The 13,050-nt window shown below is 39.7% G+C and overlaps 1 protein-coding gene across 2 annotated transcripts; it reads right to left on the bottom strand.

The window, feature by feature from the left end:
• Positions 1-4,560: 4,560 nt before the first annotated feature.
• On the bottom strand, positions 4,561-12,986 carry LOC120107239 (anthranilate phosphoribosyltransferase, chloroplastic-like). 2 transcript variants are annotated; one of them, XM_039120436.1, is made up of 10 exons: positions 12,414-12,982; positions 12,128-12,271; positions 11,837-11,998; positions 11,644-11,727; positions 11,168-11,356; positions 7,230-7,320; positions 6,986-7,045; positions 6,644-6,762; positions 4,947-5,081; positions 4,561-4,826 (listed from the first exon to the last, which is right to left on the bottom strand). In XM_039120436.1, the coding sequence occupies exons 1-10, from the start codon at positions 12,618-12,620 to the stop codon at positions 4,812-4,814; spliced, it is 1,206 nt and encodes a 401-aa protein (XP_038976364.1). In that variant the 5' UTR covers positions 12,621-12,982; the 3' UTR covers positions 4,561-4,811. The 2 variants fall into 2 exon arrangements, with proteins under 2 accessions (XP_038976364.1, XP_038976365.1); XM_039120437.1 differs by lacking the exon at positions 6,986-7,045 and having other exon boundaries at positions 12,414-12,986.
• Between the last annotated feature and the right edge of the window lie 64 nt (positions 12,987-13,050).

The raw sequence follows: 13,050 nt of genomic DNA, 5'->3' as shown, positions 1-13,050 counted from the left end.
TGAGTTTTCGTTTTGAATTTATGATTGGCTGCCCGTATCTCAGCCCCAACTGCAGTAAGACCAGGCATACGGCGACCACCTACTGCTATCATCCTGCCGAAATGGTTTCTGATCACAAATTCAACTCCTTCCAACGTTTGGTCGATCGACATGATGCCATCAAAGTTTACTTTGAAATGACCAAGGGATGGAGACATCCAAGAAGATGGATGGACGTTTAGATGGATAGCTGATGCTAGCCAACCAGTGTGAGGCGTTCCTGAATTCTCTGCAACATGCGTGGATAGATGTAGCTTAAACAAACGTGATCAAGCTCGGCTGCTAGCTCGAGTCGAGGCTCGAGGAAGGGGTATTTTTGTCGCTTCGGGAGGGAGGGCTTGGCCTATTGTATCCGTCCCGGGGTGCCTGGCTTGAGTTTTCGTTTTGAATTTATGATTGGCTGCCCGTATCTCAGCCCCAACTGCAGTAAGACCAGACATACAGCGACCACCTAATGTTATCATCCTGCCAAAATGGTTTCTGATCACAAATTCAACTCCTTCCAACGTTTGGTCTATCGACATGATGCCATCAAAGTTTACTTTGAAATGATCAAGGGATGAAGACATCCAAGAAGATGGATGGACATTTAGATGGATAGCTGATGCTAGCCAATCAGTGTGAGGCGTTCCTGAATTCTATGCAACATGCGTGGATAGATGTAGCTTAAACAAACGTGATCGAGCCCGGCTGCTAGCTCGAGTCGAGGCTCGAGTGAGGGGTATTTTTGTCGCTTCGGGAGGGAGCCCGGCTTGAGTTTTCTTTCTGAATTTCTGATTGGTGAGATGGAACATGGGGCCGGCCTACTTGTCGCCCATGCACTGCACCGATCGCCGGCTGACACCAAAGATGGGTGTTCCCGTTGGCGAGCGGAGCGGTGCACTCGATCGAGATAAATAAATAAATGCTGTCCCTTCGCGTACATTTATTCCCTCACCGCTCTTTGAGTTCGATATAGTTTTTTATCTCCTTTAAAACGGCCATTGATCCGGCGTCCGAGAAGGAATAAAGCAATTTATTAGTGGCCTCCCTCCTTGCTTAACGAGTCCCGACGGATGAAACCGAGGTAAACATATATCCTCCTGCCTTCTGCACTGTTTTATATTACAATATTCAAATGGGATCGTGCGGTGCGATGCGATGCACAAGCGCCGATGCGCAACCGATGGGAGCACGCCTGAGACTGCCAAACAAATCATCTTCCTTTTTAGAGACTCGACTTCTATCGACATCTATTATCGAGGATGAATCCTTCACAAGTTTTCCTGCCCAGATTCCACGATTTTCCTGGCTACAAAGGTCTGGGGCTAGAAGATCAAACGTTGGAAGCACGCAGAATTAATGTGCAGCGATGCGCTTTGATGCAGCGAATTGATCCTCCTCCTCTCGAGCTCGGCTTTTAAGCTTATATCACCCTCCACAAATTTGCACAAATCTCAAGATACTCTGTCCTCTATCATTATAGATCTCAAAGCATTCCATCTAGTGTCATTCATTTGCCTGCATAGATCTTAAAGCACTCTATTCTTTATCATCCATCCACTTGCATAAATCTCAGAGTGCTTCATCTTGTATCATCCATTTATCTGCATAGGTCTAAAAGGGCTCCACCCTCTATCATCCATCTATATGCAGAGATCTCAAAGCGCTCCATTTTTTGTCATCCATCTACGTGCATAGGTCTCAAAATGATCCTTCGCCCTCTGTTAACCATCCATATGGACAGATCTCAAAGCACTCCATCTTATCATCCATCTGCTTGCACATATCTCAAAGCGCCCTATCCTCTATCATCCATCCACTGCACAAATCTCAAAGCACTCTGTACTATATCATTCATCCGCTTGTATAGATCTCAAAGTACTCCATCCTCTATTGTCCATCCATTTAGATCTCAAAGCGCTTGCCTGCTAATATTCATATGACTGCACAAATTTCAAAGCACCCCATTCTTTGTCTTTCATCCATCTGCATGGATCTCAAAGCACTCCATCATTTGTCATTCACTACTTGCGTAGATCTCAAAACTGTCCATCCATGTGACTCTTTTTCTTCTCCTTCAATTTGTGCCAAAAGAATAGGCCCTTACTAAGTTAGTGGGAAGGGCAGTTCTGAAATTTGATAAAAGTTTAGTTATAAGGTAACTCTCATGTGATAACATTTTGTAATTGAGATAGATGGCTAGACCACATTATTATAATTTTAAAGTTTTGATAACTAATTAACATTTTTTTAAACTTTTGGAGTCTAGGTATAAATAGCCCAAACTTGGAGATAAGCCTTAAACTAAAATTTGTAAAGTCTACTCTAGAACCATCTATAGAAAATATGTGCTTGGGAGGAAGCTGGATCGGATCCTCATTGTGAATGTTGACCAATCTGTTGCTTGGTTTCCTTCACTATTGATGTATCGCTAAGAACGTCTATTCAATACTCCTCCATATCCTTTAGAAGAGGGTTATCTTGTGCCTATTAAGGCCCTATTTGATAGAACTGTTGGCAGTAGAGCTTTCGAAAGTAGAACTTTTATAAAAAGTTATTTGATGTTTAGTAACTATAGTTTTAAAGTACTGTAAGACTTTAATATGTGTTTGGTAAACAAACTGAGAAAGTACTTTTGATTTGGCAAAATAACCATAAAAAACATTGCATAATATTATACAATAGAGCATAATAAAATATTATATATATTAATACATAAATATATAATATAGTATAATATTACTATAATGTAATATAATATTATTATGATATAGTAATATAATCGTGTATACTATAGCATAATAATATAACATAATTTGATATTATATAACATAATATATCAATATATTATGATATAATATAATATAATATTATATTTATAGTATAATACAATAATAAAGATATAAAATATTATAATTATTATCATTATATATTAATATTATTATTTTCTATAATTATTATATTTTATTATGGTATTTTGGTCCAAAAAAAAATTTATGACCTAAAACAACTTTTCGATAGGCTCTAAAAATACTTTTCCAAAGAAGCTAGAACCCAAAAAGCTATTTTAGCTTTCTGGCAAAGCTAAAGCAACTTTTCAATTTTTTTACCAAATACTTCTATTCCATCTAAAAGTGCTTTTGGAGGGCAAAAAAGTACCTTTTAGCCCTCCAAAAGCTCTGCCAAACGAGGCCTAAAAATATTACTGTTAATCCAAGTTATAATGGCAAGAAAGTCCCCTTCTAAGCAATCCTATTCAGCGCTATCACAGAGGACAGCAAAATATAGTCCAAGCCAAGCTTCCACAAGCTCTGCACAAGGCACCAAACAAGATGGCGGATGTTTGCCCCCAGTCCTAAGGAGTCTGACCTTTTTTTCCCCTAATAGCACCATCAAAATTAATCTTCAATACTCCAAGATCAAAATGAATCTTCAATACTCCATAAACCTGGTTGCATTTAATTATTCCATAGCTACCCCAGTACCTTGCTTGGGCATTGAAGGAAGTATTTAACTAGTGCTTCAAAATATCAGCAAAGAAATGGCCTGAACGCTTACTGTCCCAATGAGCCAGGCAATATAAGCAATAAGGAATTGATATCGTTTCTCTACCAGGGCCCGGGACAAGTATTCCGCTAGAGCCGGCAAAGAATGGGGATAAAAATCCTGGCCAAACATAGCACTCAGCTGCTGCCAATACTGTGTAGCACTGGAACAAGACATCGTAACATGTTCACAATCTTCTATACGGCCTGGACATGGATCACAGGATTGGCAATCCTCATCGAGTATGCCCCGTCTGTATCAGGACATTCTTACGGGGAATCCAAAGCCATAGCAGCCTCCACCAGAAAGTTTTCACCCGCATAGGAACATTTAGTTTCCAAACCCCGCTAAAGTTCGTAGGATTACCTAAAGGAAAGGACTCATCCATCATGTGATACAGTCCATTTCAAGGGATTCTCTCATCATGTTAGCCAAAGGCATTTTGTTGATTGCTACGCTGCTTGGTTGGCGGAACTCTCGCCGTTGCTAATCTGATCGATTCAATCCAGTATGCATTCGAGGTTTCAGTGTCGAATGCTCCTTTGTACCTCTCACATGGTGAGAAACTGAGGCACACTTTGATACTGAATTTCTAATTGGGGAACATTAGTCTTCGGGTGCTGTTGTTTATGTGGGGCAATCCATCCTGAACTGCTCATCTTTATGGTCCTGAAGGGACGCGCTACCCAGTCAAGGGGTTTAAACGGCAACTTCCGATCATTTAATGGCGAGGGGTAGGGACTCAGCCCTCCAACAAAGTTTAATTACAAGGAAGTTTCGATCATGCCGATCTTCTCTGTATCGTTCCAATTTACCCCGAAGAGGCACACCTATAAGCTAAATTCTGAGCAACAAGAGAGAGATTCTACTTAATCTTAAGGTGCAGTTCCTCTGAAAAATTGTCATGGATTTACAGAATGGAGCAGGCGTCGAAACTTAGGCCAAATATCCGATTCAGAGTTATAACCACCCATTCGACCTGTACTACTGATCTGATCAAAATCCTGCATGACATCCAGCCTTCCATGGAACCAACAAGCATTATGTTTTTCATTTCAGAACAGACGCAGAAGAAGGAAAAATGAAACAGCACAAGCCCTAGCATGGATATGGAAACAATTAATGCCACATAAATTACAGAATCAGAGACCTGTGTTGCGATCTTATACTGGTGCCATGATGCAATATCTTCGGAGCACTTCCAAGTCACAAGCATGATGGTTCAAATTTAACTGAGGGGTGGCTCATCCTCTCAATCTCTGCATTCACCACATGAAATGAGGAAAAGTGAAACCAAATATGACCTTTTCATAACTTGGGGATCTACAAAATCATTTAGCAAGCAAGCACAACTGCATTTAGAGAGTCAATACACTTACGTTGGAGGCTCCTATCCATAACTCCAGAGTATCAATGGCTTTGCCAGATTGATGTGTCTCTTTTGCTAGAGCCACTCCTTCAGCGAAAGTGCTCACACGGCCGCCAACCAAAAGTGCAGCAGCCGCATTCAGTACCTGAATGTTCAAGGAGAATTGGTAAAACTAGTTATTTTTCAGAGACATCTTTTTGAAACCTTTCCCCCCTTAAACTTATCACAGTACGTTACCATGCACACACACGCACATGCATGAGAGAGAGAGAGAGAGAGAGAGAGGGAGAGAAGTCAGTTAAAAAAGCTGAGTGCTGCCTAAGTGGGATCACCACTATTGATGACTTGAATTAGAGCATCAGTTTTTATATTTATTCCATAGGTTGTGGCTGAAACGAGCTGTATGTTCTGACCATATCAAAAAAATTATTGAAGTTACGGGCAGCCTTGCATAACATAAAGCAGGAGGGGCAGGGGAACTATCATAACAGCCATTCATCTAGATGACCGGTATGTTGTCAACCTGCTTCAAGCTCTTTGTTTACCAAAACTGAATGCCAGTTTCCTCCCTGAAAGGATCTTAAAACCTTTCATACATGAACTAATACTCCATAGTTGTTTCTCATTGGCCATATTATAAAAGAACAGAATAGAACCGAAACTCCTGTATCTGGAAAGCTGATCACAAATAATGCCTATGGAGATCCATGTAAAGTCTTTTCCTATAAGATTTGGGTGCCAGTTTAAATTTGTAGTGTAATGATCAACTTGATATTTTTGAATTACCACATTTTGGCAGACCATTTATTATGAGATGATGAATGCTTGCATTATAAGGTTTGTCTGACTTGGAGAATTACATATACCTTCAACACGTTCTCCACATTGCAATCAATTTTCTTTGAGAGAAAATCATGATGCTCGAAGCCCCTGATTATGAAACTTTTTTTTCCTACAGGATTGGGATAAAAATCATGTAGGAATCAGGCCTGTTGGCCCATCTAATTTCTATTTTCTAAGAATCTATCCAAACTTAACCCATATCCTAGCCTTTGGGTTGCAAGAAGGAAAAAAAACCTATAAAGGTCCTTTTTCTTTCCATAAGATTTGGGCTGGATGGAATCTGGTTGATATAGAGCCATGCTTAAATGGATGGCCCAATCCATGAATCCTATAAAATTTTCAGCCCAATCCTGTAGGAATAACCAAATAAGCCCTTAAAGTTAAAATTTGTCCAATAAACACTCATAGTCAAATTCTTTCACCTTCTAACAAGATATGTAAAGTGAAAACATCCTTTTTCCCTAGCACATCCACGAATAAATTAAGCAACTTTATTTTCGTTTCTGATGTGATGATTTTATACTCATCAAAAGTTCGCACACAAATCAAATTAATATGCTTTAGGAAATTCTTAGAATGAACCATTATATATGTCATGATACCAATATGGCCTCAAAGACCAAAGCATATTTAAGGTAGCCAGTCTAGTTTATCCTCATGAGGTAATGATCAATTTTATCACATCGGAAATAATACCAGGAAATCCTACAAGGGCCACAATAGAGCTTAAATGGCAAAATAAAACTGAAAAGTAGCTAGCGCTTTTCATCCCCGACCAAAAATGAAAAGCTTTGCCTCCTTGAAAAAGAACAAAGGAATCAAGATCAACTTTAAGAAGTAAATAATTCAGATAGAAGGTCTTACAAGAGCATCTGCAATTGATCCCTTCTGACCAGACAGTACATCTCTAAGAACTCTAGCATTGAATTCTGCATCGCCCCCTCTTAAGTTTTCCATAGTACATCGAGGAATACCAAATTCCACTGCAGCATCAAGTACTGGATCAGTAGGAACATAAACCAAGCCAATGAGCTTTTATTTGTAGTTGTGTTGGATTAAGTGTTCCAACAAATGCAATTGCAAAAGACGTGTTGGATTAAGAGTTCCAACAAATGCATTTGCAAAAGACATGTATCTACAAACAGTGTGTACTTCAGTTCATCTTATCAAAAGTGTTGGGAGAGAGTGATCGAAAAAGTTAAATACATGGATCAAAATGTAATTTCTGAATCTTTCCAGGAGTAACATCAAGAAAATATCCAGGTCCTGAAAAAAAACAGTAGTTTGTTACAAATCACTAAGGTGAGGATTGAGGAAATCAAAGCTCTCTATGAGTTCTAAGATAAATGACTCAGAAGGATGCTCATCAAGTCGGGAACTCATGAGAGAGACACTTCAAATTTGAATGATTTTGTAGCAGTCCAAATAAAACTGTAATATGATATTTTACCTAGTGGACTTATTTCATCCAAACCCTCTGAATGTACTACTAATGCTCGTTTCATTCCAAACCGTTGCAATGCTTTAGCCATCTTCATCACCTATTCAAGAAATTAATCCCACTTATATAATTCATAAAACTGGCCTCTAAATCAGTACAAATAAATCTTTAATAATATTAAGATGAGGTTGATTTACCATAAACATACATAGAGGCTATGCATGAGTCTCTCAGCAAAAAGTGCTAAACATATCCAATGATATAAGTCTAGGCCACTTCTACTGGCATTTGAATTTACAAGTGCAATGACCATGTTGGATCACTATCAAATTACACAGACTAGGTATGTGGAACCTAATAGCACTTTTACCATTAATTTTAGCTTGCTAATTCAACAGGATAGCCATGCCTAAGATACAAAGGTAACCTTAGTTCAGATAAGATGGACTTAACTTTGATGGACAAACCTAACATAAATTAGTACACACTTCTTGTGCAACAAAAGTAACTTTAAATTAGTACCCTAAATCAGGTTCGTTGTGTTTTATTTTTGTGCAACATTCTCTCACATTCTTGTTTATTCATGATAATATGTGCAATGGAAGAGCAGGGAGTGGAAGGATGAGAGGGTTCAAATTGTTTGGTATTGAAAAAATTGAAACAAATGTTTCATCTGCTGAGTTAGAAGGGACTGATGGAGAGAATTCGAGAGTTAAGTTTTGAGATGTGATGTTTTGATGGGTATTAGCCTGAGTTTTTGGTGCTTTTGCCCTTGTGTCAAAGAAATGAGCAAGGCAAAGAGAGTGTGAGGCGGTTCAAGCATTAAAGAAAAAAACTCTCAGCCCATACTCAATCCATTTATAGTTAAGTTGGAAATTGTAAAGTCATGCCAAAACCATTTATTTTACGCCCACCAACCCATTTAAGTTTTTACTCACCAATCATACAGATAATTATAACGAAAATGGAGCAAAACATGACATGCAAAGACTACAAAAAAGAAAGTCAAATTTAACTTTAAACATATCATCATGAATACAAAATACTTAGAAATTTAGGATATATCATAATCATAAACTAATAAAGCACAAAACTAACTAAAATGCAACCCCACATTCCAAAATCCCATGGCTCAACCTGTCCATTACTTTTTATATCCCCCCTTCTTTTAGCGAACTGAACCATATGGAAAAAAATTGAAGAACTATGAACTATCAGCTTTGTGAGCCAGTTGGCTCCCGATTGGATCACAGTGGGTGATCCATCAGGCTTGGGGGCAAACCCAAGCTGATCAGTTTATAAACAGACTGATTTCAAGTTGACCTGAAACCAAATCCAACTTCAAAAAAACCCCAACCAGACCCATTTATTTTGAGTGGGTTCATGCAGGTTGGTGAGTTCAAGTCAGAATTTAGCCACCCTATGCGCACCATAAACATGAATGTCTAAGGTGATCAACAAGGAATATGATAAAGAGCATTATATCAATGTGCTCAGGACTAGAGAGTTGCATATTCTGGCCTGATGCGATGTTAAATAGAACAGGACATAACAAATTTGTTTTCATGACCTAGACATATGCATCAATCAAATGTGCAGAGGAAAGAAAACTTGTTCCTTTAGAAAAAAATGAAACCCCAACGATTGGAAAGGAGAGATTCAAGAGTATAAACACAGCAATTTTGGTGTGCAAATAGCAGGGTCTCATCAAAAGGGATAGGAGGTGGAATAATGTAGGAAATTGATGGTAATTTGTGAAAACCTCATCACGGAACATGGGAAAAATTTAAACAGTTTGGCGGTTAGGAGTCTAAAAGACTAGATTGGATTTTGTTTGTTCATAATACAACAAATGTGAGAGCACAAATAGTAGCTTAGGATCATACAAGAGAAAATCCTGGAAGGGCATGAGTCGGTCAAGGCAAGGGTTTCCTTGTAAGAAATATAACTGGATTGGACAAGTCTCTCCCAAGATGGCTCTTCTTTGTATTTAGAAGAGACTTTTCAACTTATGACTTTCAAGAAAATGGGGATGTTACTAACATCTATGCCATAACTATTTGTCCAATTACAATTTTGGAATGAGATATTATAAGATTTGATTTCACTAGAAGAGAATTGGTGTCTGGTATAGATTGCAGCATACATTTTCTTTTGAAATACAATGTTACTATTTAGTATGAGTCCAATTGATTTCTTAGACTATAACTAAAGATATGAACTAATCAATATTTCCTCTAATAAATTCAACTAATCAAAATCAATCATTGGCCAAGATCAACTCTTTGTTTCTAAGTTTTGGAAGCTCATTTATCATTGCTTGAACTTACAGAATTGCTTATGCCTACCCCCAACCAAATCCGCAAGTGCAGGAAAGAAGTAGACATTTGGAGGCTGAGACATGTTATATTAAGAGAAGTTGGTTGAAACATTAAATCACTATTGATGGCGAGAGATTAGTAGAATCTTGACCATCTAAATAGTATTTCAATATGAGTAGCAAGAAAGTTTTAAAATGACCATGTGTAACTTAAAGTTGAATGTTATATTTGGTGAGATCAAAGTCCATCGCATTTGGCTTTCAAAAATAATAAATAAAGATAACGCCTTTAAGAAATGTCTATAAGTAAGTGAAATGGCTGAAGAGAGGACTATAGTGGAGATAATGCTTTAAGGAATGAACTATGAGTAAATGACATGGCTGAAGAGACGACTATGAGTAAATGACAAAGAGTGGGCAAGAGAAAAAAAAAAAAAACACCACAAAAACTTTGCAGAAATTAAACTTGCAATTTATATGATTCCAAATAGAGGGCCATGAAATTATCTTCAATTTGCAATCCTAATGGGCTCAAAAAATTCCTAATTTAACCAAAACATAATAATTGGGCCTCTAGATGATATTCCCACTCATAATACGAATCAAAAACTCAACCCCCCTCCCTTGGTTAAAAAAAAAAACTGAAAACTGAGTAACAAAAACCCCTAGAAAATTAGAAAATCCTAACCTACTCCTGCAAGACTTGATTATAAGACTCTTTAGATTCAATGAAATAGTAAATTCACCAAAAATAATTAAAAAAAACTTAAACTTCAACAAAAGTTTCTGCTATGCAGATTTTGACCACAAAATTTACTGGACAATGTCAACATGCTTGATCAACCATCAAATACGGTAATGAACTTTGAAGTATGGGAAAGGCCCTATGTTATGGTGAATCACCAAGCCATTTATCAAGAAAGCCTCCACTCAACAAGTTTTTACAAAATTTTAGTCATTCACCACTACCCATTTCATAAGTTCACCCACTCTTGTGTTGCTCTTTCATTGCCTTAAATTCCTTCTGGAATTGGAAGGAACCCACCATCTATTCTTTCAAAGTTATTAAATTCATCAAATTGATTTAATGAAGACCAATGTTTTAAATCCTATGAGTCAGGGGTGTCCTGGTTTCTCCATAGAATGTGATGTCCCACTATCCCACCTCATCCCAGCAACAGTCCCAGTTGATAGTTCTATAGGTATTCTCTCTCTCTTCCTTTCCTTTCCTTTCCTTGTTTTCTTCTTTCTCTTTCTTTTCTTCCTTATTTCTTTCTTTCATTCTTTTTCTTCTCCCTTTCTTCTTTTTTTTGTCATTCCTTCTTCTTCTTTCTGTTTACTTCCTTTTCTTCATCTTTCCTTCCTTTCTTTCGATCCATATTTCCTCTTCTTTCCCTGCAGAGTACTGATCCTATCCTGGTCCTCTTTTCTCATAGAAACGGGATGGGAATTATTAGCACTAATTGATGACTATAATGACCATGCTGAAGGGCACTATTAACATCAATTCTATCTCACATTCATCATGGCATCAATTAAAGAGTTATATTTTATGATATGCAAACTCAGAAGTTATGCTATCACTAATGTTGCAGTCAGAAGCAAAGAGTATCAAACTAGCACTTACAATATCTTCATTGCAGACACCAACAACAGCAAAAGGTACCCGTGCTGGATTCAACATTGGACCAAGAATGTTAAATACTGTCTTCACTTTAAGACTTCTCCTCACGGGACGGACAATTTTCATAGCTGGGTGGTAATTGGGAGCCATCATGAATCCAACGCCTGCTTCCTTCACGCACCTTTTCACCTCCTTATGCAATAAACATAATATTAGCGCTAAAGATCAATATCTGTTGATCATAGGAAAAGCAGGGAAAATCTAGATTGCAACAGCATGATCAAGACTGTGTCATGCCAAGCTTAGCTTTGAGGGTTCTTGTTCTGTTAGTGAGGTTATCCAGTTTCAGGTGCTCTTCACTACTTAAGGAGAGGAGCACCATGCTATATGAAAATAAAAATGAGAGCCTACTAGGATAGAGCTTATCAGAAGAATCTTTTCAACAACAGCAATCATTCATGGTCTAGCAGCTATACTACCTCGGGGCCCAAGTCAATATTCACGCCCAATGCCTCCAACACATCTGCGCTCCCGCAAGCGGAGGAACTGGCACGGTTTCCTTGCTGCAAGGCACACCAAAAGCATCATACATTCGCGTATACGATATTTAAAATTAAATTCCAAGCTCGCAAGGCTTAATGCGAGAAGGATGAGTCAAGGCTTGTTTTTCACCTTTGCAACTCGCGCACCGGCAGCTGCGGCGAGAATAGCAGCGCCTGTGGATATGTTGACGGTGTTTGCACCATCACCGCCCGTTCCAACAATGTCCACTGCGTCATCCAATGCTTCCACCTTGACGCCGCACTTGATCATGGCCCTCGCCAATCCCACGATCTGCATCAGCGAAGCAGAAAGGTGTTCACATGCAGGGCCGCCAAGTTCTATGCAGCGGTCTGTGGGTCAAAGGCTAAGATCTTGGCGACGGAAACTAGATGGAAGTTGAGCGTGCGGGGGGATGGTTACCTCCTCGAAGGTCTCCCCTTTAGCTCTCAGAAGGACGAGGAAGGCGCTGATCAGAGCCTCGTTCGCCTCGACGAGCAGAAGGTCGAGAGATGCCTCGGCCTGCTCTTCGGATAGATCGACCCGATCTATCAGCGACTCGATCAGCTAGATGTTCGTCCAATCAATCAATCAATCAATCAACCAATCGAACACTCATTCAATAAAAACAACAAAAGAGTAGAAGAAGATTGAAAAGAAGAAGAAGAAGAAGACGAAGAAGAAGAGGGGAAGGAAGTAAAGACGTCACCTCTTTGAATGATGGCCTCAGGGATGTTGCCAGATCGGGCGCCTGAGAAGTTATCGACGGCCTCCTTGCCCGCACGCCCACGCGGGGAAGGACGGGCGCGGAAAAGAGGCAGCTCTGGTGGAGGTGATCTGGCCGTTGATGCAAAGGCCTCCTCCCCCCCAAGTACGGAGGAGGAGAGAGGAGGGACAAGCATCGGTAGAGCGCCATTTATGGATCGGTCGGGAACAAGCTCCTCGGAGGAAGTGGAAAGAAACCCCACCCACGAACGAAAGCCAAGTCAGGCCACAAGCTCGGAGCAGAGAGTAGGAACGGGGAGGAAGACAAACAACCTAAGCGCGCGCCGGGGGCCGGGGGGGGGGGGGGGGGGGGGGGGGGGGTCGATCGATGACCAGGGAGTGCCGGAGCGGGGCGAAGGTTGTTCCGGCCGTTGTGTTTTGGGTGGGAGGAGCAGCAGCGGACGAGATGACTATAAGAAGAAAGAGAGGCGAAGAACGAAACGGAAAAAAGTCTCGCGTCGCGTTTGCGTCCTCCACCGTGCCCCACCGAATCTTGACTCCCGCTCTCCCCCCGTTTGATCAATTTGACAGTTTTTTTTTTTCTTTCTTTTTTAAAAGATTAGGTTGCCTTAACTCTCTTC

Source organism: Phoenix dactylifera, unplaced genomic scaffold (genome assembly GCF_009389715.1).
Source record: "Phoenix dactylifera cultivar Barhee BC4 unplaced genomic scaffold, palm_55x_up_171113_PBpolish2nd_filt_p 000804F, whole genome shotgun sequence".
Taxonomy (NCBI): Eukaryota; Viridiplantae; Streptophyta; class Magnoliopsida; order Arecales; family Arecaceae; genus Phoenix; species Phoenix dactylifera.
Note: the sequence above shows the minus strand (reverse complement) of the source record. Positions and strands in the feature narration are given on the sequence as shown.